At 40.3% G+C, this 25,177-nt stretch overlaps 1 protein-coding gene and 1 long non-coding RNA gene across 4 annotated transcripts; one reads left to right on the top strand and one right to left on the bottom strand.

Annotated features, from left to right (window-relative positions):
* Positions 1-890: 890 nt before the first annotated feature.
* LOC131276338 (uncharacterized) lies at positions 891-10,854 on the top strand. 2 transcript variants are annotated; one of them, XR_009183844.2, is made up of 3 exons: positions 988-1,229; positions 10,292-10,562; positions 10,788-10,854. It is a non-coding gene; the product is annotated as an uncharacterized lncRNA (long non-coding RNA). The 2 variants fall into 2 exon arrangements; XR_009183845.2 differs by lacking the exon at positions 10,788-10,854 and having other exon boundaries at positions 891-1,229; positions 10,292-10,589.
* On the bottom strand, positions 5,636-19,410 carry EI24 (EI24 autophagy associated transmembrane protein). Of its 2 annotated transcripts, none has more exons than XM_058289489.2 (11): positions 19,259-19,410; positions 16,912-17,027; positions 13,972-14,117; positions 12,750-12,810; positions 11,823-11,889; positions 11,232-11,356; positions 10,816-10,935; positions 10,302-10,413; positions 9,189-9,300; positions 8,252-8,326; positions 5,636-7,130 (listed from the first exon to the last, which is right to left on the bottom strand). In XM_058289489.2, exons 2-11 carry the CDS (start codon positions 16,951-16,953, stop codon positions 6,968-6,970), a joined length of 1,023 nt encoding a protein of 340 aa, XP_058145472.1. In that variant the 5' UTR covers positions 16,954-17,027; positions 19,259-19,410; the 3' UTR covers positions 5,636-6,967. The 2 variants fall into 2 exon arrangements, with proteins under 2 accessions (XP_058145472.1, XP_058145473.1); XM_058289490.2 differs by having other exon boundaries at positions 16,912-17,024; positions 19,259-19,406.
* Between the last annotated feature and the right edge of the window lie 5,767 nt (positions 19,411-25,177).

Raw genomic sequence — 25,177 nt, 5'->3', positions numbered from 1 at the left:
TTCTTTGGACAAATGTCTGTTCAAGTCTTTTACCCGTTTTTTAATTGGGTCATTTGTCTTTTTATTGTTGAGTTGTTAACATCTCTATAGATCATGCCTATTAAACCCTTATCAGACATGTACTTTCTACATATTTTCTCTCGAGTTGGCTGCCTTTTCGTTCTTTCGACAAAATCCTGTGAGGTTCAAGTGTTTAATTTTGGAGAGGTCCCATTTATCTATTTTTTCTTTTGTTGTGCATGCTTTGGGTATAAGGCCAGAAAATCACCACCTAACACAAAGTCTTTAAGATGTTTCCCTACATTTTCTTCTAGCAGTGTTATGGTCCGTGATTTTATATTTAGGTCTTTGATACATTTTTAGTTGATTCTTGGATAGGAATTAAGATCCTCTTTCATTCTTTTGGTTATAGATATCCAGTTCTCCCAGCTCCATTTGTTGAAGAGACTTTTGTCCCATTAACATGGACTTTTTAGGTTTGTCAAAAATCAGTTAACTATAGAGATGAACATTGACTTCTGGACACTCAATTCTATCCCACTGATCAATGTGTCTATCTTTATGCCAGTACTATGCTGTTAAGACCACTGTAGCGTGTAATATGTTTCACAGTCAGGCAGTGAAATTCCTCCCATATTGCTCTTCTTTTATAGAATGTTTTTGGCTATTCGGATGCACTTTCCCTTCCAAAAGAATTTGGTAATTGCCTTTTCTAGTTCTATAAAGTGGGCTGTTGGAATTTTGATTGGTATTGCACTGAATGTATGAATTAGTTTGGGGAGGATTGGCATCTTCACAATATTCAGCCCTTCAACACATGAACACAGAACAAAGTCTTCATTGATTTCTATTAGCATCGATTTGTAGTTTTCTGCATATAGGTTCTGTACTTCTTTGGTTAAATTGATTTCTAAGGAGAAGCAGATGTGGCTCAAGCAGTTGGGTGCCGGCCTACAACATGGGAGGTCCCAGTTTCACATCCCAAGGCTCCTAAAGAAGATGAGCAAGAAAGCGAGCTGATCCTATAGGCTAATGCAACAGGATGATGTAATGAGATGATGCAACAAAGAGACAGAATGAGGAAACACAATGAAAGACAACAAGCAGGGAGCAGAGCAGACCCAAGCAATTGGGCATGTCCCTCCCACATGTGGGAGGTTCTGGGTTTGGTTCTCAGTGCCTCCTAAAAAGAAGACAGAGCACACGATGAACAGACAGAGAGAGCAACAGTGAGTACAAACAATGGGTGGGAGGGGAGAAATAAATAAATTAATCCTTAATAAAAATTGATTCCTAGGCATTTGAGTCTTTTTGTTGCTATGGTAAATGGAGTTTTTCCCCTGATTTCTTCCTCAGATTGTTCAATACTAGTGTACAAAAACATAACTTATTTTTGCATGTAGATCTTGTATCCAGCTACTTTGCTGAACTCCTATTTGCTCAAGTAACTTTGTTGTAGATATTTCAGAATTTTCTAAATATAGGATGTCATCTGCAACCAGTGATAGTTTTACTTCCTTTTTTCCTATTTGGATGCCTTTATTTTTTTTTTCTTGTCTAATTGCTCTAGCTAGAACATCTAGTACAATATTCAATAACAAAGGTGACAGTGGGCATCCTTGTCCTGTTCCCACCCTTAAAGGGAAAGCTTTCAACCTTTCTCCATTGAGTACGATGTTGGCTGGTGGTTTTCCAAATATGCCTTTTATCATATTGAGGAATTTTCCTTCTAGTCCTATCTTTTGAAATGTTTTTATCAGAAAGAAATTTGGATTTGGGCAAATGCCTTTTCTGCATTAACCAATATGATCATCATTTTTTTCCCTTCAGTTTGTTAATGTCTATTATTATGTAGATTGATTTTCTAATGTTGAACCATCCTTGCATACCAGGAAAAAATCCTACTTGGTTGGTTGGTCTTTTGATATGCTGTTGGATTTGATTTGCAAATATTTTCTTGAGAAATTTTGCATCTATGTTCCTTATAGAGAATGGTCTGCAATTTTCTATTCTTCAAGTGTCTTTATCTGGCTTTGTGTTGGGTACTTTTCTCTCCTTTTCAATTTTTTTGGAAGAGTTTAAACAGGATTGGTGTTCTTTTCAAAATGCTTGGTAGAATTCACCTGTGAAGCCATCTGGTCCCAGACTTTTGTTTTGGGAGATTTTTGATGACATAGTCAATCTCTTTAAATGTGATTGGTTTGTTAACATCTTATATTTCTTGCAGCATCAGTGTGGGATGTGCATTTCTAGGAATTTGTCCATTTCACCTAAGTTCTCTAGTTTGTTGGCATAGTTTCTCATAATATCCTCTTCTGATCCTTTTATTTCTGTGGAGTTGGTCATAACTTCTCACCTTTCAGTTCTGATTGTATTTATTTATATCTTCTCTTTTTTTCTGTTAGTCTAGGTAGAGGTTTGTCATTGTTATTGATCTTCTCAAAGAACCAGCTTTGATTTTGTTGATTTTTTTCTATAATTTTTTTTTTGTTATCCATTTCATTTATCTCTCCTGTAATCTTTTTTAAAAATTTGTTTTATTTCTCTCCCCTTCCGCTGCCCCCCTCCCCCATTGTCTGTTTTCTGTGTCTGTTGCGTGTTTTTCTTTGTCTGCTTCTGTTGTCAGCAGCACCGGAACCTTTTTTTGTTGCGTCATCTTGCTGTGTCAGCTCTCCATGTGTGCGGCGCCATTCCTGGACAGGCTGCACTTTCTTTCGCGCTGGGCAGCTCTCCTTAGGGGAGCACTCCTTGCGCGTGGGGCTCCCCTACGTGGGGGACACCCCTGTGTGGCATGGCACTCCTTGCGCGCATCAGCACTGCACGTGGGCCAGCTGCACACGGGTCAAGGAGGCCCGGGGTTTGAACCGTGGACCTCCCATGTGGTAGATGGACGCCCTAACCACTGGGCCAAGTCCGCTTCCCATCTCCTGTAATCTTTTTCTTTCCTTGTTTGTTTTGGAATTGGTTTGCTCTTCTTTTTCTAGTTTCTCTTAAGTTAAATCTTTGAGTTTAGATCTTCTTTTTTAATATAGGTGTTTAGGTGTTCCCTCTCAAGACTGCCTTCACTGTATCCCATAAGCTTTGGTAAGTTGTTTTCTCATTTTCCTTTGTCTTAATATATTTACTAATTTCACTTTCAATTTCTTTGACTCACTGATTATTAAGATAGGAGTGTATTGTTTAGCCTCCACACATTTGCAAATTTACCTTTTTCCTGTCTATTTTTGAGTTCCAGTTTCATTCCATTATGATCTGAGGTGCTTTGTATAAATCAAATCTTTATATATTTATTGAGAGGTGCATTGTGCCCTAACATGTGGTCTATCCTAGAGAAAAACCCACGGGCTTTTGAGAATGTTGAATGCAACATTCTGTATGTCTGTTACGTCTAACTTATATTGTTCAAGTTGTTTCCTTGTTGATATTCTGTCTAGTTATTCTATCTAATTATGTGAATGATGTGTTGAAGTCTCCAACAATTGTTGTAGAGATGTCTATTTCTCCCTTCAGTTTTGCCAGAAGGCATGTATTGTGAGGCACCCTAGTTGGTTGCATAGATATTTATGACTGTTATATCTTCCTGGTGGATTGTGCCTTTTATTTATAATGGCCTTCTGTATCTTATATAACTTTTTTGCATTCAAAGTCTTTTTTGTCTAATATTAGTATCACTACCACTTCTCTTTTTTTATTTGCATGGAGGTTCTTTTTCCAACCTTTCACTTTCAGCCGATTTGTATTCCTGGGTCTAAGGTGAGTCTCTTTTAAGCAGCATATGGATGAATCATGACTTTTTATCCATTCTGGCAGCCTATCCATTCACATTCAATGATATTACTGTAATTGTATTGCTTAATTCCACCATTTTATTCTTTGGTTTTCACATATATTTTCATCTGTCTTTTATACTCTCCACCAAGCCTCTCTTTCTCTTTCAGGCTCCATAGCTTCCTTTAATATTTCTTGTAAAGCTGGATCTTTTTTTTTTTTTTTTTTAACAAACTCTGGGTATTTGTGAATATTTTATACTCACCTTCACATTTGCTGTCAGAATTTCTCTTTATCTTTGACATTTGACATTCTGAGTAGTATGTGTCTTAAAATAGTTCTGTTCAGATTTATTCTGATTTGGGGTATGGTGAGCTTCTTGGACATGTAAGTTCATTTCTCTTGTAAGCATTGGGGAATTTCTAGATATTATTTCCTCAGATACTCTCTCCACCCCTTTTCCCTTCTTGTTCTGGAATGCCCATGATACCTATATTTTTGCATTTCATGTCATTCAACAACCTGAGACCCTGCTCAATTTTTTCCATGCGTTTCTCTGTTCTTTTCTGTCTTCAGTTTTAGCGTTGTCTTCAGTATCACTTATTCTTCTATCATTTCAAGTCTGCTGTTGTATGCCTCTGTTTTTTATCTCACCTATCGTGTCTTTCTTTCCAAAGAGCTCTTTTACTTTTCTATTCAGGATTTCAAATTCTTCTTTTGCTTGCTCAGTGTCTTCTTGATGTTGTTTTATCTATTTAGCCATATTGTCTTTCAACTCATTAATTTGATTTTGGAAATTTATGTACATTTTGTTGTCTGAAATCATGCATCTCTTGGGCATTGATATATTCCTTTTCTTGGGCCATGTCTTCCATTTTCTTAGTATGGCTCATAATTATTTGCTGATCTCTAGGCATCTAATTAGGATGGTAGGTTATCATCCTAAAGTTTATGCTCATTTTTCTTAGGGACTTAGTGGCAGAAGGCTGTGTGTTACTGCTGTTCAACCTGGATTGTTAGGATTGTCCATTAGTTGCTCAACAATGGGCTCTGGACAGTGATGGGTTGCAGACCTGCTTCCTGGGTCTTGGGGAGGGAGGCTATAAAGGCCAGAAAAAGCATCTTATTTAATTTTCTCCCATGCACTGCCAGGAAGTGCTTTTTGGCAGCCCTCTTAGTTCAATGCCTGGTTGAAGCATTTGCTACAACACAGAGTGGATCAATATGATAAGAGGTTTCTGCCTGGACACTGGGCCTTGTAATTCAAACTTTCTCAGAGTTCTCCAGCCTTCTCTGGCACCCCTCCCCCCCCCCCCCCCCATAGAAATAATTCCACTCCCCTCAACAATCAGTACGAGTTAGTAGATTAGGAAGGTCAGTCCTCTTTAGTCAGTGGCACAGCCCCACTGGGCCTGGAAGGGCTTGCGGGACAAAATACAAAGTAGACCAAATTTGTGGCTCAAAAGCTGAGTTGACCTTAGGTTGCATCCCTTTGTTTTCCTGGAGCAGTGGATGCTTGGAGTCAGTCCCCTGACTGACTCAGAGGCTGAGTATTTTAAAGTGCTTTAATGTGGGGGAGAGTGCCAGCAATAGTAGTCTTTGATTTCAACTCAGAGTTTTCTGTTGCAATTCCCCTCCTTTGTCTTTCTCTCTTCTCAGCAGTTTTCAGTCTTTGCCTGGTGTCCTAAACCCTAGAAGATCCTCTAGCTATTTTTCTGGCAGCAAAGAAAGTCCCATGTCTTTCCAGTCCACCATCTTCCGGGAAGTTCAGTAAATCTTATTTTAAATTATGTCTTTTATGATTCTTTGTGCACAAGCTGGAATTATTCCCAGATGTTCACTATATTAAAAACACTTAATAGCTTAAACACTTCAAACTTGGTTTATAGCTCCCATCAACAGTTTTTAATTCCTTATTTTGTCTAGTACATAGTAAAGGCTTCTGTTAACCAAATGTCTAATCTCTTAACTTTGCCAAATGAGAATTTTCATTACAGTGAAAGCTAGAAGCCTCTTTCTCCTTTCATGAATACACAGTAGAAATGCACATATAGACTTTAAAACATATTAATTCAACCACTCCAAGTTCTTTCATAGCATATAAACATGATATAATCCAAACTTACTCAAGGAACATATTTCAGACTTATCTCTCAAACTATGCCCAAATTATCCAAAACAAAGCCCTTTGTTCCATGAATACATATAAGGTGATGATTTCTAAATTAACCATTTCACACTTTGTGGGAAACCAGCTCACATTTAGTTGTGATATTTTAAAATTATACAATTGTTTTGACACCCTGCCCACCCTATACCCCACATTTAGTCTCTTTAAATGACAGGAAAAGCCAAACAATCACAGGTTTAATGTATTTAATAAGTTTACCCCTTCAGTTCCTATTCGCAGCACCCAATATTCCTTTGAAATACCAGACAGACACGGCAGTGGCCAACAGTAAATTTCAGGCCTGTCAGAGTTTAAATGTTTAGGTTCTCTGACCATTCTGAATTGCAGTGGCACTTGTCCAGAATTGGTACCTCCCCATACCTGGGGAACTTTAGAAAAAAAGCTTTTTCCCCTTCAAGGGGAAGGAAGAGAATAACTCCTCAAAACCCAGCAGATCTGGCCAGGAGGTCTTTCCTCCTGTCCCATTTCTTCGGCTTGTTTTTTTGCAGTGAAGCAAGAGACCCAAACCTAACCTGAGTTACAAGAAACAAGACAGTGATGGCTATAAAGGGAGTGACCAGGAGCAAGTCCTTTACCCCCACATCCAATGTATGTGCTTTACAGAAAAACAAAAATAACAAATCCACAAATTACAACAGCTAGATTTACAAAATCCATTCATCCAAAGGTGGTGGAAGGCAGGAAGGGGAGGTAGGAGGGTAAATGGCACAGGGAGAAAAACAAGTATTCAAATCAGCCCAGGCACAGGGGCTGGCAAATGCTAGAAAATAGCTGCAGAAAAACCTGTGGTCCTTTCAGACTTAGGGTGGTGTTAAAAATCACATACTGGTGCCAGGAGATTCTGCCTTCATGCACCAGAGACAAAAATTCCAATTCCTCAGAAAGAAGGGAATATGCAGAGGGCCCTTGGCAGAGTGGGTCCTATCTTCCCTGGGTAGTGGAAGGCAAAAAGGGAAAAGATCTGCCACAGCCTTCCAATCCCACCACCCCCTTCGGATGGCAGGAGATTCAGTGGCCTGCAGCAGCCTTCAGTTTGGCAGGCGATGGATGTGGTGAAGAGAACTTCTCTGCAGAGGCTGAGCTACTCAGGGCAGACTGCAGGTAGACTGTCTTGTGGAAGAGTCTGTTGCTTAAGAAGACCACCAAGGAGAAGAGGCGCAACTGGAAAAGGCTAAATGGCGAGAGATTCAACTTGTTAGCTCCCCAGTTGATCAAAATTGTTTTTTAGATAAAGCTATTTGACTATATTAAATTTAAAACCATACAGGGAAAAACAATTTTATCAAGGAAGTCAGGCAGCAACTAAGGAATGTGCTGGACCCTGCCATAGTGGTGAGTGCAATGAAATCAACAGTTTTGAAGAACTGGGGCTCTTAGAGGAAACTGAGTTATACTTAAGAAGATTAATTCTGATTCAAGAAGTACTTTTCTTTGGCTGATTCCTGATAAAAACTTCGGGTTATGTCTGAAGACATTATAGATTGTATATGGTTCAGTTCCAAGAAAAAGAGTTAAGCATCAATTATGCCTACACTAAGATACATAGTGAGCATGGAAAAACTCTGAACAGGCCTAAAATTTATAATACAAGTATCCTCCCTGACTTAACCAGAATTGATCAGATTTTTTTTCCCTTGAAGTGATTAAGCGTTTGGAGTGCTATTGGTATTACTGCTAAAAACTATTTTAAATTATTATTATTTTAATATCATTATCAATGAACTTATGTGACCAGATCAAATAGCCCACTACTTTTTTTTTTTTTTTAGGCGGTACTAGAAATTGAACCCAGTATCTCACAAATGGGAAGCAAGCATTCAACCACTGAGCTATATCTGCTCCCCAATTGCGATGGTTTTTTCAATTTTGTTTGTTTTTACGAAGTACCAGGGATTGAACCCAGGACCTCATATATGGGAAGCAGGCACTCAACCACTTGAGCTACATCTGCTCCCCTACCTACTAATTTTTTAAGAAAAACTTGGCCATTCTTACAAAAACAAGCTTAACTTTAGTGTTTATAAATGCTTAGTCAGTATTCTTAAAATTTAAGATATGTACAATAGGACCATTTTTGAAACATATAGTATATACTTCTTTGTGTGCATATATCCTTGGGGAAAAAATTGAAATACATCCCAGGCATGTTTTGCTCTTTAAACTATATGTAACAAGTTTTCCTACAATGCAATAGGTTATTTTTTTAAAGTCTCATTCACATCATTCACATAATTGACATTATTAGTCCCAATGCTTTAAACAGCAAAAACTTCATCGCTAGCTAATACTTACTATGCTTTGCCAGGGGTCTTTGCTTCATTGGCGCTGATAATGAATAAAGGAAAGAAGATAGAGAAGAGGCAGCCACTGTAAAAAGAAACAGTCACCTTTATAACAGCCATGACTTTAGAGATTATTAGTAACTCACGAGCAAGCATCATTGCTTGGTGAAATCTGTATCAAACACACCTACTGAAAAGAATTTTTAAAAAATAACTGGCTATGTTTAACACTGATTCAGGAGCCAATAAAGCTAAAAAAAAAAAACCACTATGGGATATAGGATTATGCAGACTAGACTGTAATGCTAAGTGGCAAAAGTGACTATCTGTTAAGGAGAAAAATCCTATAGGCCTCCTGATTACCAATTAAAAACGTAAAATGCTCTAGCAGTTTGATATTATTGATGAATTCCAAAAAGAAATATTGGATTATGTTTGTAAACTGATTTTTTCCTCTGGGCATATTAGATTATATTGGATTCATAGATTTACTTGACCAAGTAATTATGTAAACCTCTTGTGCCATAGGGCATTGAGTCCCTATCCACCAAAGGGATCTGTGGGGACTCACAGATAAAAGACATGGCAAAGGACAGAGGTGAAGGTTCTTAATTTGGAGATTTGATGTTGGAGTTAATGCTGAAGCTGGAACCCTGGGAAGAGAGGAATCCAGGAAGCCTGAACCCTGTCAGGCGACAGCAGTCACCTTGCTCCAACACATGAAATAGACTTTGGTAAGGGAAGTAACTTACATTTTTTGGCCTGGTATGTGTAAGCTCCTACCCCAAATAAATACCCTTTATAAAAACCAACTGATTCTGGTATTTTGCATCAGCACCTTTTTGGCTAACTAATACAAATGCCTAGCATAGAACCTGGTTTACAGAAGGCATTCCCTGCATGGATTTATTTTTACTGGTCCCTTCAAATTCCTCTAGCCAAATTACCTGATAATGTATGATGACTGCATTGCTGTGAGAAAAGCCAAGGGCAAACCAAATCCAAAGTAGTAAGGCCAGTTCCTTTCTATATTTGACAGCCGCTGGTGCATTTCAATTCCTCAAACAAGGAAGCCAATACAATTAGACCACATATTTTCTTTGAGTCAAATGATTAAATGACTATGATCATTTACCTCTGAGGCTTTTCAAACACGTAAGCTATTAGAATTATGCAAATCTGACATAAAACTTCTATACAAAGTTTAATCACTTTTCAATAATCACAATTACAAAGCTGGCAGGCTAAAGGAATTATGAACAGAAGCACCTGCATCCTTTGTCAGGATTAGTCTTGAATAAAGCAAGATATCAAATAAAAAGGCAGCTATCCTATAGAAATCAGTCAACCTCTTTCAAATCATGCACCTAGACAATACGCCAAGGGATTTAAAAATATCCCCAAAATAAATCTGAATGCATGGTAGTCAATTTATCTAACTTGGAATGCTCATTTATGCCAACTTACAGCCTAGTCAGAAATGGATCACATTATGCATTAAAAATATAATGGTGTTGGGAAGGCGGATGTAGCTCAAGCAATTGAGCTCCCGCCTACCACATGGGAGGTCCTGGGTTCAGTTCCTGGTGTCTCCTAGGAAGATGAGCAAGACAGCAAGAGGATACAACAAGAGAACAACATAATGAGACACAACAAAGCAGGGAGCAGAGGTGATTCAAGTGATTACATGCCTTCCTCCCACATAGAAGGTCCTGGGTTTGGTTCCTGGTGTTTCCTGAAAAAGGAAAACAAGCACAAAACGAACAGACATAGCAAATGCAAAAAAACACAAGGGGTTAGGGAGAAATAAATAAATAAATAATAAAATCTTAAAAAAGAAAAAAAAAAGATTATGCTGCATTGCTATATCCTCCATCCTCAAAGCTAAAGGTTTTAAGCAGAATGTAGGGCTACCTCTTGCCAATGAGGCTGCTTCTTCCAAAGACGGTTTGCCAAAGCCTTTATATTGAATAGTTTAAGAACCCTGCCTCACAGCAGCATTTTCAGACTGGGCCTCTAAGTTCTGGATTTCTTTATTTCTCTTTTAAAGGTGGACTTACCTTTATTGAACCAGCGATATTCGAAGCAGTAAAGTGAGTAGAGAAGGGACATATGCAAGAGACTAACCAGCTGACCAACGAGATGGATGGGAAAGAGACTCACAAACATCCCCTGAAGAAAAAATATGAAAAGATCTTAATTCCAAAGCTTCAAAGACCTAACGCTATTCACCTGTCACTCTCTCGACCATCACTATCTGACAAAATAGCCTCATAGTTGCTTCAAATTTCTGATTAGTAGGAGAGTTGACAATGACCAAGGTGATAAATTCGTTTCTTAAAATTGAATGATTTTTAGATAGTCTAGTTGTTTCTGTGAAAAAATTATTTTAAAATTTAACCAAGTGAAATTGATTGTCTAGGACAATGTGCTACGCTTAGCCTATGGCTTCTCATACCTCCCCCAAAGTCATACATGCCCCAGGACAAATGCTATACCCTTTCCCTAGCGCCCTCTAGTGAAACTTTTTTTTTTCTTTTAAATAGGCCTGTAGGTCAGGAAGTCTGGTCTCACCTGGATAAGGAAAAGAGCCTGCAGCAAAAGATTGAAGAGCATGTCAGCAATTATTTTGCTGACACTAGGGAAAGGATGAGGCTTCCTCCCTGATACCTCAAATGCCAGATCAGCTATATCCTGTAACAGAGAAAGCAGCTCACCAATGCTTGAATTAAATAGTCCTGATAACCATCCCCAAAGCTAAGGTCTGCCACTACAACTGCCAAGTGAGAAAAAAACCCCAGACATCAGCAATGTTCAAGGAACCTGAGACAATAATTCCATTTTATAAGATCACCCACCAGGTGCTTGGGCAAGAATGGTTAAGACTAAGAAAGGGCTCCCTACAAGACCCCTGACTTCATAGGCTGAAGCCTGACACCTAACAACCCACAGCGTTACAGGAGTCAATCTCCATTCTGCCCTGCACCTACCTGAAACCAAATGGCATTGACAACTTTGCTAAGCACAAACAGGGGGAGCACCCAGAGAGCACTGAAAATTGACGTGAGGAAGAATTCCAGCCACGACCAAACATCTCCATGCAGTGAAGGATCACCTAAGAAAGGGAAAAGACTTATGAGTTCACCGGAGAAATGGAAAACCAGAAAAACCAATATGGATCTCCTATTTTGTAAATATAATTTTTTCACATTCACATCTCTTGCCAGAACATCACTATACCCGGTTCAGATAGTCTTATTCCTACTAGGTACACTTGCTTACGTGCAGTGATTGCGATGTCACAGTGCTTAAGAGTGCATAATTTGCAGGAAACCAAGTGGGTTTAAATCCCTGTTGTACCACTTATTAATGGTTAAATATTGGCAACCAACTTCCACTTCCTCATCCATATAATAGATTTAATAACAGTGCTCATCTCTAAGCGTTGTTGAGAGGTTTGAGTTAAGAACATTTAAAGCTCCTAGCACATAATAAAGTGTTCAATGAACTAACAATGACTAGAAACATCATTCTCCCACCTCCATACCCAGCAAAGAGCAAGGAGCAACATATATACATACCAATAATTTGTGCTGTTACTGACTGAAGCACAGGAATAAACACTCGATAAAACAAGAGGAGACTGAACTAAAGGAAAGAAGCAATAAGGTAAACATCAAGACCTTCTTTAAAACAAGAGTGTAATTATTTTTCAGATGGTGGTGATTTTTATAAACTAGGAGGCCTGAAAAAGCACTAAGGTCGGCCTATTTCTATTTCCCAATACTCCAGCTGTGAGATTCAAACCTGATACTGCTTTTAATACACTGACAATTTTGGGGGAATAGAACATTTCAAATAATATTCAGGTCAAAATACAGGCATGTACTAAGTATGTAATAAAGTTTTATTAATGAAATGTATAGCTAACATCTGAAAACAGGGTATCTGAAACTTTAAATTAAAATGAGTTAAATTACATATACTGAAGTCAAAGGAAATATTTAACTACCTATTCTTCAAAGTATCCAAATTTTACTTAAGCTTGTATTGGTTCTCGGTAAATTTTAGACAATCTTTATGGATATGAGTTTTAACATTAACCACTTCTGGTAAATAGCTATGATCAGATTCAGGAAGAACCTTGTACTTGTCCAGCCACATCTTTCTCCCTCTAATCCCCAACTATTCTACATCAAAACACCCACAATCAAGAGAAAGTATTACCTACAATAGCACTGAAGCTTGTAAATAGTTTTCCACCCCCTTAAAAGTACTCATTCATGGCCACTCCTGACTTAAGTGTTCTTTTCACAAATGGGGAATAAAATCCCTGCAAGTGCACAGAATCCTGATCTAAATTAAGTTTATGCCAGTATGTGAAAGTTTCTTGCCTCAGTGTTTCAAGGGGGAAAAAAATTGAGAACTATTTTTCACATAATCTGAAGAATGCTTTTAAAGCCAAAGGCAACCATAAGCACCTGGAATTTGAGGAAAAAAGAACTTACCCAGAATACGCCACCATTCCAAGCACAGCACTGGAAAATTCTATTAACGATACGTGGCTCACTGGAAAAGACAACACAAACATAGCTTATAAGGCTTATGGGGGAGTGGATGTGGCTCAAGCAGCTAAGTGCCTGCTTCCCACCTGGGAGGTCCCAGTTTTGGTCCCTGGTGCCTCCTAAAAAAAAACAAAACAAACAACAACAACTCAGGGGGAGCTGATGTAGCTCAGTGGTTGAACACCAGCTCCCCACTTACAAGGTCCCAGAGCCCTGGTACCTCAAAAAAAAAAGCATATAGGCTTCTTCTCATTCACTATCTCTCCATTTTAAACCATTGTATGGTACACTTATTATTTTTCAGTACCTAATAATTTTCTCCCAACATTCTGCAAATGTCAGTGAGAAAAGGGTAAAAAATATTTCTGGGGAACCAATCTCTCTTTAAAAAAGGAAGAAAAGGGAAAGGGACTTGGCCCAGTGGTTAGGGCATCTGCCTACCACATGGGAGGTCTGCGGTTCAAACCCCGGGCCTCCTTGACCCGTGTGGAGCTGGCCCATGCGCAGTGCTGATGCGCGCAAGGAGTGCCGCATCACGCAGGGGTGTCCCCCGCGTAGGGGAGCCCCACGCACAAGGAGTGCACCCGTAAGGAGAGCCGGCCAGCCCAAAAGAAAGTGCAGCCTGCCCAGGAATGGCGCTGCCCACACTTCCCATGCCGCTGACGACAACAGAAGCAGACAAAGAAACAAGATGCAGCAAATAGACACAGAGAACAGACAACCGGGGAGCGGGGGGGGGGGGGGGGGGGGGGGGGAGAAAATAAACAAATAAATCTTAAAAAAAAAAAAGGGAAGAAAAAAAGTTATTTTCCGAAATCCGAGATTAGAGATAGAAAGTCTGGGGTTCTTCTATCAATACATAAATCCACATGGGCTCTCCTAGAAGCATCCATATATCCATATAATTTTTGTGGTCCTTTATTGACCATAGTAATTATTCTGATTCTTTAAAAAAAAAAACAAACAACAACATCATGACGTTTTGAGCAAGGATTACTGCTAAACCCTAATTCAATCAATTCACCTAAGAGATTTTTCTGGGAAAGCACAGAAACCAAATAATGGGATACTGCAATGCCAAGTCATTTTGTAGGGTCTTAATTCTCTAGTAAGAATCAGTCACTTCCTGAAGTGCCCCTCCCTCAGATCAGCCTGTGCTCCTCACCTCTCCTGCTTCCGCTCAATGCTCTGGGCTCTCCGCTGGGCCAAGACACTACTGGCTCTTCTCCGACGCTGCTCCTCTCTCTTTTGCTGGATTCGAGCATCTAGCTTTGAGATGGTACAAATACCCCAGATGGAGTCTTTGATTCCCTATGGACAAGAATATTAAAATTATTATTGCTTAAAGAGAGATTATTGGTCAAAGACTTTCCAAAGTAAAGTACAGTAAAAGCGAAATGCGTGAAAATCATTGTACTTACTTTGCAAATGGCAAAAGAGGCCTTTGACTTTAAAAAAAAATTTTTTTTTTTAATTTTGAAATAACTTTCAACTTACAAAGAGCTACAAAAATGGAGAACACCAAATATATTTTGTCCAGATTCAGTTTAATATTTTGCTACAATATATACATAGATACATACAAACACACTTTTTTCCTGAATCATTTGAAAGTAGGTCGTTATATCATGTTCCTTTACTTAGTTCTCCAGAGTGTATTTGCCATGAACAAAGCTATTCTTTTACCTAACTACAGTAGAGTTATCAATTCAAGAAATTTAAAAGTGAGGAACTTTACCCTACAGTCCATATTCAAATTTCTCTAGCTGTCCAATAATGCCCTCCATGGCATTTTTACCTCCTCTAGTGTAACACATCAGTCTAGAACCACATATTGCATTTAGTTATCATTTCTCTCTAGTCTTCTTTAATTAGGAATTCTTTAACTTTTGTCTTTCTTTTTGAAGAATAAAGGCCAGTTAGTTTATGAAATTCCCTCAATTCAGGTTTGTGTCCTCATGATTAGACCACTTTAAGCATCTGTGGCAGGAATACCATGACCCAAAGCTGTATCTTTCAGGGTATCACATCTGGAGGCAGACATTGTCTATCTGCCCTTGCTGGAGATGTTAATTTTGCATACCCAGTAAAGGTGTTGTTCAGCTTCTTCACTGTATGGCTGCAATTTGTTACTTTTACAACCAACCACTAAGCAATCTATGGAGAAACTTCTTAGACTCTGCAAATATCCTGCTCAACTAATTCTTCCTCTTAGATTTAACTTCCACTGACAATTCTTACCCTAACCAACCCTGAATAATGACTGCAGAAATTGACTTTCCTATTTCCCCCCCACACACACTTATCAATACCTTGAAGCCAAGTGACTGTCCTCCCCTTATTCTTTTAGTATGAATTAAATGCCTACAATATGCCCTATATACTATACTAAACTTCATAGATAGAAAAATAACATGGTCTAAAGATAAGACCAAGGTTGGACCAAAGGTAGGGAAAGACAGGAAATAATTACTGTAAAATGAGAATGCTCTATGATAAGGGCACTTCATAGAAGATAGGTGCAATATGGTAGTGTTGCTGGAGAAGAATGTCCCTAGAGTGTATGATGGAGGGAAGAGGTTGTTGAGTCAATAAAGGTGGAGGCACCTCCCAACCATACTCAAAGAGTGCCCATGGTAAGGTTATTCTTGGTGCTATAAATAACTGTAATTGCCTGGAACCCAGTTCAAAGAACTGCATTCATGCATTCATGCACCACCCACCCAACTACATATTGAGAATCTTCTATGAGCCAGACAGTATTCACATGGAAATGCTCAAGAAACGTAACTAGCTCAAAAAGTACACAAGTAGGGAAGCGGATTTAACCCAATGGATAGGGCAGCTGCCTACCACATGGGAGGTTCAAGGTTCAAACCCAGGGCCTCCTGACCCATGTGATGAGCTTGCCCACATGCAGTGCTGATGCGCGCAAGGAGTGCCGTGCCACGCAGGTGTGTCCCCCGCATAGGGGAGCCCCCTGCACAAGGAGTACACCCCATAAGGAGAGCTGCCCAGCGCGAAAAAAGTGCAGCCTGTCCAGGAATGGCACCACACTCACAGAGAGCTGACGCAGCAAGATGACGCAACAAAGACACACAGATTCCAGGTGCGGTGCCACTGACAAGAATACAAGTGGACACAAAACACACAGTGAATGGACACAGAGAACAGACAACTGGGGGGGGGGGTAGGGGGGAAGGGGAGAAAAATATATTTTTTAAAAAAGTACAAAAGTAAACCAAAAAATTACATTATAGTTGAAAATAAGTGTTACAAAAGATTCATGTCCAAAGTAGAGTGGTAGCACTACAATAATCAGCTTCATGAAAAGGCATTAAAAGGTATTCTGGAAGTGACTATCAAGTTGGATTTTAGAATGGCATTCTTACTTGTCATTAATTAGACAAAATAAATTTTAGAGATGAAAGCCAGAGTAAAGAAAAATGGACAAATTTATGTACTATCTGCTAGCTGGAGTGCAGAATGCACTTGACCTTTTATATATGAGTAATTTTTAATCCTATTTTGCTTTTAACCTCTAAATCTTCCATAAATGTTTCAATCAGATAAGTCCAAATATTTAAGATACTTAAGGTTAAATACCTGAAGGCCTAGTATGTACTAAGACACCATGATCTACACCTTTGAGACACTTAGTTTAGTTACAAACATGTAAACAGCACACTGTAGAATTGATCCAGGATTGAAACTGGCTAAAACTAAAATGTTAGACCTCAGACATCCACTGAAAGAAATGGAATTTTGTGCTACAGGTGTTTTGGGTGACTAGACCCTAAACAGGTCTCCATGCGGGATTTTCCTAGCATATCCTCATCTGTACCTTATAGAAGGGGAAAAAAAGAAAAGGCCCTGGAGCTAGGCTGCCCAGGTTTCCAATACTAGAGAGACACTCACTATAGGAACTTCCAATCTTCTACAAGATGCAGGATAATACCTATTTCTGGATAGTAAGTAAGGAAATGAAAATCTGCATTTGAAAGTTCAAAAAAATATGATAAAAACTCCAAAACACCTAAAGATCTACTAATCAGTTCCTTCACCAAAAAAGTGAAGAGATGACTTCCTTGAAAGATGTACTCACCCTGCCAAGGTCCTGGAGAAAGGTTTTGACACTGTCAGCCATCTCTTCACCACCCAAACTATCAGCTACACAGAGGACAGTGAAGCACCCCAAAATCTCTCATTGTGAAGGACCTGCTAATAGATGGATAAAGGGAAAAATGATCTGAAAGATAAGTTACTTTATGCATATTTCTACATGACATTTTCCACACACTTGCAGCTCTAATAGGAGTGTAGTATATTCTAGCACACAGCTACTGAGACTATTCTTGTAATTGCTGAAACCTGAAATCCCCATTTTTTCTTAATCGGTTCACTCATGTAACTCTTGCACCAGGAGTTTCCTCTCTGAGCCTTGATCTTTGTAACTATCCCTCCTACATAGTCCAAGTACTTTTGAGGATTTGGAGATGGGTGATAATTTCAATCTCTTTTTAAGCTATATTCACAATTTATAACCTCAAACATTTGAATGAAAACACAAGATAAAATTACTTCAGTCAGAAAAACACAAAAAGTTTTTAAAAAATAATAAAACAACAACAAAAAATTACTTCAGTCACACACAAAAAAGTTTAAGGCACGAAATGAAATTGCCTCCCAAGACAATGTCCCTTCAAATAGGCCTTCCTATGTTTTCTAACTTTAAATATAAACACGTATAATCTTAATAAGCAGGAACAATGTTTAAACTAGGCCAAAAAAAAGTTAATGTGCATAAATATTCTTTAAAACACTAATGCTTTTCCATTTTCCTTCTCAGGTGAATGGGTAATCTATTTTCAAATATTAAGAACTTGAGTTTGTTTGTATAAATATTCTTAATATACTAATGCTGTCATTTCTTTCTGAAGTGAATAAGAAATCCACTTTCAAAAATTTTTTAAGAGCTTGAGACTGAAGTTCTCAATCCCCACTAAACCAAGCTAGGATATTAATTTAAGAGGTATGACCATAATATAATAGGACAATTTCACAGGCAGCTTAAATAAACCTCAAATTTCAAGCATAAGCACAACCTGATCTGTGCTCCCTGACCTTTAAACACTTCACCAAAATGCACCTCACTGACCCAACTGGACTAAAGCCACTCAGAACTGGTAGAGCAGGGAATGGAGCAGCAGAAAGGCAACTTGCACAACACCTATGTACCATCTCCTCCCCTGGTCAAATCCTACACAGATGCATTCCCTGCAGGTATACAAATTTTTAGGGTAGGGAATTTCTGTTAATATTTCCATCTTCCCTCTTAAGCAAACAATTAAAACCAGGCCAAAACAAAACAAACTTCAGAGTTACAATCATGAGGAGAGCCACAGAGGAGCTGCTCCCAGGGATCTGGTGAAAGTGACTCAGTACCAAGCACTAGTTTGTGAAGACTATCATGGGATTCACCTGTTAAACAACTATTTCTTCAAATACGAATTAATTCTTCATAGGTTATCTTAGTATAGCGTGCAAAAACATGCAGGTATGCAAGTAACTTGCCACACAATGTGAAAGGACACTCAGACTGAATGAATGATCCACGCAGAACACCACAATTGAGCTGGGATGCGTTAAGATGCATCTGGCTCACACCATTTTACAGATGGGAGAACTGAGTCCCAGGAGTTAAACGGCTTGCGCCAAATCACAGCAAGTGAAAGGCAGCGACAGCAAATTTCAGAACTCTAGTGTTCTATACCTCGGTCGGGACCATCCTTCCCCAAGTTCTGCAAAAGGATTTTTGTGTAACCCACGCACCCCATGGACAAATAACCTCTAACTGAAACCCTGAAATACAGCTGGCCATTAAATTCCTAGCAATCATGAAAATTTATTAAGCATCTCCTAAGGCAAAACTCTGTAACTATTTCTAAGCAACTAAACCCAAGTCCCCGAAAGCAGAGAGCCGTCTCATTTCCCACTCGAGGTGCAGAAAAGTTAAGACTCTTCACTTCTCACGGGGCTCTTCGGTTGCCACCAAGCCTGCCCACGGGTTCACGCAGACCCAGCCTCCCCTCGTCAGCGTCCCTCCCCGGTGGCTCCTAGGCAATTTCGGCTGAAAACTGGAGGAGTCTCCTTCCCCCAACCACGGCTCTGTACGAGGTGCTGCCCAGCCTCACCCTCGGTCACACGGAGACCTAAAGATAGACAGCTGCGTCGCACCTGGGGCAGAGTCTCGCCCAGCGCTGTGCCCGGCGCCCCCTGGCCCCACTCCCTGCGGCTCCTTTCTACGTGGTGTCCTCGCTCGCAGCCCCTGCCCAGAACCTCACAAACCCACGCTCGGGCCCTGCCTGCCCCACAAGCCCTCACAGCCCCAGCTACCCAGGTGGGGCTGCGTGGGGCCCCCAAAGGCCTGCCTCGGTGGGGCCCGCACCTACCCGGCAGCTCCGCCGCCCGAGCTCCGGCCCCGGCCCGGCCCCTCACCCGCCGAGGGCCCGCTCGGCTGCTCGGCGCCCGGCTGCCCGCTCCCGCCGGGGCTCTCCCAGGGCCGGGGCCGCTGCGCCCACACTGGGCATGCCCGGGCCGCACGGGGCCGCTGGGAAGTCGGGCGGGCGTAGAGCCGAGGCCGCGTGGGGGCGGGGAGGGGGCGGAGCCTCAGAGGGGGCGGGGCCCGAGGGCCGTAGCCCGCCCCCTGGGCGTGGCCTACGAGACGAGCTCGGGGCGGGGGCGGGGCCTATGCCAAGAGTTCGGGGCTCGGGGGCGGGGCCTGGAGGACATGGTCCGCCCTCGAGGGCGGGGCCTGGGAGCTGAGATCCCCAGCCTCCTCCCAGATCCAATCCCGCCCGAGTCGGTCGTTTATTGTAAACAGCCGCGGAGAGGTATAGCTGGAACGATCCTGCCAGCACAGCTATGAAACCCCAGGTTACTTCTACAGATTGATTGTTCTAAAATCCTTTGAAGCCTCGTAACAGGAGAAAGCTAAAATACAGAGGTCACCTTGCATTAGATGGTTCGAGATGTTCTGTGAAATGTCGGATTTCAGTCAAGCTCCCTTAAAACGACTCAAAACAGGGCAAGCCCACATCCAGTTCAGCGGAAAACTACGGCTGAGACTGAAAAGATAAAACAAAAGGAGAGTTACTGTTTTCATTTCCATCCCTGCCAGTCCCTTTCTCCCTCAGGGACGGCCACTTCCTGCCATGGAACCAATAGGTCTCCCCTATAACCTTTCCTTCTATTCCCAACCGCTTAGGTCTCTTGGTTTTTTTTTGTGTTTTCTGTTTTGAGGTACCAGGGGCAGGAGATTGAACCCAGCACCTTGTATGTGGGAAGCCAGCGCTCAACCACTGAGCCACGTGGCTTTCCTGAGTTAATTTTTTCCTTTGTTTTGCTAGTTGTTCATTTTTTGTTTTTTTCCAAAAGGCACAGGGAACCGAACCCATGTCGGAGGCAGGAGCTCAACCACTCGAGCCATATCTGCTCTCTAGCATGATTTTAGACCCCTACTCTCTGGCCCACCTTCCATCCCCTGCCAGAGTAAGCTATCCTCTTACCCTGGGTCTGCTGAAGACTTACTTCCTGATAAAGACACGGATACTCCGCGCTGAAACCAACGTGACTGGTGGAGGGAATGAAGCATTTGGAACACTAAAGAAGGAAGAGTAAAAGCCCTGAAGTAAGGACCTGTCTAAGATTTAAATACGTAAATTCCTTTAGCAGAAAGACTTTTTTTCTATATTTCGTTTCAACCGTGGGGCAATTATCTCAATTTCCTAGAGAACCGATTTAAGATCCTCTCAAGGGCGTATTCTCCTATTGACTAATAACAGCTTTATTTACTCTCCTGCTAAGATCATTATAAAGAAGAGACTCATAAATTTCTTCAACAATTTATTATGAGGAACTACATAGAAGAGATTCTTATATCTTTTAGAACTTCATTTTTTATTAAAGTAAGCAATGCACAAAATGAAGTTTAGAGATCTTGTTAGAAGGGGATTTAAGTGGGGTAATGGTAAACTGATTACATTTATTACAATAGTAGCTCTTCCCCCAATCTCTATCCTTTCTCAAAAGTTACCCTATGGAGGTGTCTCTGCCTAGAGGAACTGGCACCAAATCTTGGTATGTATATCCGTGTTTCTCTCCCATTTTTCAGCAAGCTCTGTTCTTTCCCCCATTTTCCAATAAATTCTTTTTACTGGCAGAAAAAAAAGTTGCCCCATGGGATATAACTCCCTCTCAATTAGAGGAAGAGTGGGTATCACCATCCCAGAATCCTTAGGATTGGGGAGTAAATGATGGACTAGAAGTAGAGTAGTATAGACTTACTGTATTCTAGTATAGACTTACTGTAATTCTAGCAATGGAAGAACTTTTTATTCTTGATGTGGAGGCAGTGGCCACTGGAGGTTCTGAGGGGAGGGAAAGGGAAAAACAGGTGTAATATGGGAACATTTTGGGGGCTTGGGAATTGTCCTGAATGACATTGCAATGACAGATACAAACCATTATATGCCTTGTCATAACTTACAAAATTGTGTGGGAGAGAGTGTAAACTACAGTGTAAACTATAATCTACGCTTAATGGCAATGCTCCAAAACGTGTACAATTCTTCAATTGTAGTGAATACCACACTAATGAAGGATGTTGTTAATGTGGGAAAATGTGGGAGGGATTGGGAGCTAGGCATGTGGGAATCACCTATATTTTTCATCTAACATTACGTAATCTAAGTATCTTTGTTTAAAAAATAAAAAAGTATTTTTTAAAGTGTGAATTTAGAAAGAATTAAGTAGGTATGTGTCTAATTTGCTTGATGGAAGGATTCAATGAACTCTTACAAATCTCCCCATGCATTATGAAACCTAAAATTTTAAAAAGCAGTAGGGGAGCAAATGTAGCTCAATTGGATGAGTGTCTGCTTCCCATGTAAGAGGTCCTGGGTTCAGTCTCTGATACCTTCTAAAAACAAAACAAATGAAAAAACCAGCTCTCATTGGGGAGTAACTGTAGCTCATTGGTTGAGTGCCTGCTTCCCATGTACAAGGTCATGGGTTCAATCCCCAGTACCTCCTTAAAAGAAAAAGCAATAGATTATACACTTTGGATGGACTGCATGATACGTGAATATATCTCAATAAACTCAAGACAGTCCAGAAAATGTAAAGCAGTGCTTATGAAGACAGTGAAATAGCAAAGTCATGTTAATGTAGACAGTAAGGTGTGATTGGGTTTTCAGTGTCCAGGCAGAGTTTGGGTTTAGTAGAGGGTTTTGCTTGTCAGTGCTTACCTCATAGGGATAATGCAAATAAAGTACTGAAAATGGTGCCTGGAACATATTAAGTAGTTAATATATGTAAGCTCTTATTACTGTCCATATCTAACATTTGAAAGCCAAGTTTCTTTTGATGTGATTACCAGATGCATAGTTGAAAAAATAAGCCTATGGTGAAACTTTTAGTACAGTAAATACTTATCCCCTCAATTTAACTTAAAATATTTACCTCCTCAATTTAGCTAGGAAGTTTTGTGATGTACTAGAAAAATCCTAGAACTAGAAGTGTTCCTCTTGTCTGAGAGGTAATAAGTACTAGTAGATAATTTTCAAAAAATAAAATAAAATATGATGCTTATACAAATTAAACAACAACTACAACAAACAAACGTGTTAAAGGTTTAATTAATTATTTATTAGGGACCCAGTAAAGAAGTCAAAGAATCACAAATTTAGATTGAGTAAAGAAATGTTCAAATAAATTTATGGATGACTGATAATCTGGCTTTTTCTAGGGGAGAGGGGTCAAATGAACCTTTACCAGACAGAAATAATTCCCATATCTATAGAGAAGAATTATTTTGCATTGCTATCAGTTACCAACAATTTTCAGAATTAATATAGTAGCTGCACTGCGATGAAAGGCTGGAAGTAGAAAATCCATAAAGGTGTTATTAGGGAAAATAAAATGGTACTTGGCTCCAGGTTAGCTGGCCTTACAGGACAGTAAAGAAGGTTACTTTCTGGCCAGCATAGTAACCATATGATACATCGGGAACCTCTAGAAAGAGGACTTCACCCAAATCTATAGTATAGGTACTGCAGCTGAAATCTGGGGTCGAATTCTTGACTTCCTAGCCTTGAGGAGCTTTTAAAAGTCCAATCAGAGATTCCTTAAAACTACTGAAGGCCTCTCCTTTTTGCCTCGGCTGCAGACATGCCATCCAGATTGAGAAAGACCCAGAAATTCTAGGGCCACGTGAGCCATGGCCACGGCCCTACAGGCAAGCCCCAGGTGCATCCAGGAGACTGGGGTAAAGCTGATGGCATGCATCACCAGAGGACCAACTTTGGGAAATAGCACCCAAGTTACTTCCGGACGGTTAGTATGAAACATCATCCTCTGAAGAGGAATCAGAGCTTCTGTCCAGCTGTGAACCTTGATAAACTGTGGACCTTGGTCAGTGAGCAGACACAGGTAAATGCTGCCAAAAACAAGACTGGAGCTACTCCCATCTTTGATGTGGTGCAATTGGGCTACTACAAAGTTCTGGGGAAGGGAAAGCTTCCAAGGCAGATCGTCATCGTGAAAGCCAAATTTTTCGGCAGAACAGCTGAGGAGAAGATTAAGGGTGTGGGGGGAAACCTGTGTCCTGCTGGCTTGAAGCCCTGTGGAGGGAGGTTCATTCAACGCTGACATGCTCTTCCTTGTGGTCTGAGTGTAGACTCATCGGTACCTCTACATTCCAACCTGTGCAGCTAATGCCGAGCACCGTCATCTTCAGGAACCCACCAAACCAGGTTCCCGGACAAAGACTGTGGAGCCTTAGCCAATTAGCATATTTGAGACTTATTTTCATCTGTAATAATGGTATCCTGTTAATTTTAGCTGAACACCTATTTCCATAGTTTGCAGTGGGTTAGAGAATGGATCCTTACCTATTCCAATCTCAAAAGTGAAGATGGTCTCCTCTACCTACAGAGTGATAGAGATGAGGCAGGTCTGTAGGGCTAAATCCCTGACCCTAATGGTTTCTTCCCCGGCTGCCTTGTTTTGGACCAAACCTTTCTAGTTTTAACCAGAATCTAGAATTAATAGGTTTTTTTTTTCCTTCTAGTCAAAAATGTATCGAGTGAAGAAAATTGGGAAATCCTGAAGACCAGAAACTGAGTCAGGTTTTCTAGGGTTTATGTCTTCCTGTTGAAGCCAGACAGTGATAAGGACCAGTGCCTGTGTGCTGATAAGATGCTTGGAGACCTCAGTGTAAATTTGCTACAGCTTTTACAGTTCTGGAATTTCAGACTATTGACCCAAAATAAAGATCTCTAAAACCCTGAAGAAAAAAAAGAAAACTACTGGCAAAACAAACTAAAAATAACGCCTGTGTGGTAAGCCACCATAATTTCTGCACCTACGTAAATAATCAGGTCAACTTTAATGAAACCAGCCTTATTTTATGATCAAGAATAATCCTTATGGGGTTATCTTTGATCAAAAGGAAGGCAACTGAAATTTAATTTCAACAGAAATTTATAGCACACTCCCTGTGGGTTACGAGAGTCAGTTCCAGTTCATTGTTTGCTGTTTTGCATCCCCTTTGTAAACTGCAGATAACTGCATGGCTTTGTTACCTACCTGTAAATTAGACTGGATCCTGTGATCTGGCCTCTATCCTAAATGCCAGAGAGCAAGCTTAGGATCTTTTGTACATCGAACCTCAAACCAATAAAAGAGGGTTAATACCCCAACCTCTTGACTTCCTGAATACCGGGATCCACTCTTTCATGTGCACCATCATACCTTCGCTAAGAGCACGCGACCTCAGGAGGCAGTTACAGATATATCAGAAATTATGAAACGGAGCTTGAATATCACCCCAAATACTCTTTAGGCCCTCCAGGCTGAAGCTGATCACTTAGTATCAGTGTTCTTGTGAAAAGGCTCTAAATACCCTAAGTGCCCATGCCCAATGATCTAAGTCTGGCACAGTGAAGAATAACCTGAAAAACTGGAGTCAAGTTTGCAGAACACAGCATTTATTTGGGATGCCAAGGTTTTGCTGCAGCAAAGTAAGCTAGACCCCTTGTAAGAACAGAAGTAGCTTCAGGGGTCCTAGGGATGGCAAATGATTTTTATGGACATAAAAAGAAAGTTAGTTTAGAATAAAGGTTACTAGGAGATAGAATGTGGGTTGAGAATGGGAGATGATGCTTAATGCACGTAGAATTCTTAATAAGGTTTATTGTAAAAATCGGACATGAATGGAGTTGATGGTCACACATTAGAGTGAGTTTAATTAACACTCCTAATTTATAAATGAAATTGCTGTTGGAAGTGGTAGTCTAATGGCTATTGAA

This window comes from Dasypus novemcinctus, chromosome 27, assembly GCF_030445035.2.
Source record: "Dasypus novemcinctus isolate mDasNov1 chromosome 27, mDasNov1.1.hap2, whole genome shotgun sequence".
Lineage (NCBI taxonomy): Eukaryota > Metazoa > Chordata > Mammalia > Cingulata > Dasypodidae > Dasypus > Dasypus novemcinctus.
This window is presented reverse-complemented; position numbering and strand designations above follow the sequence as displayed.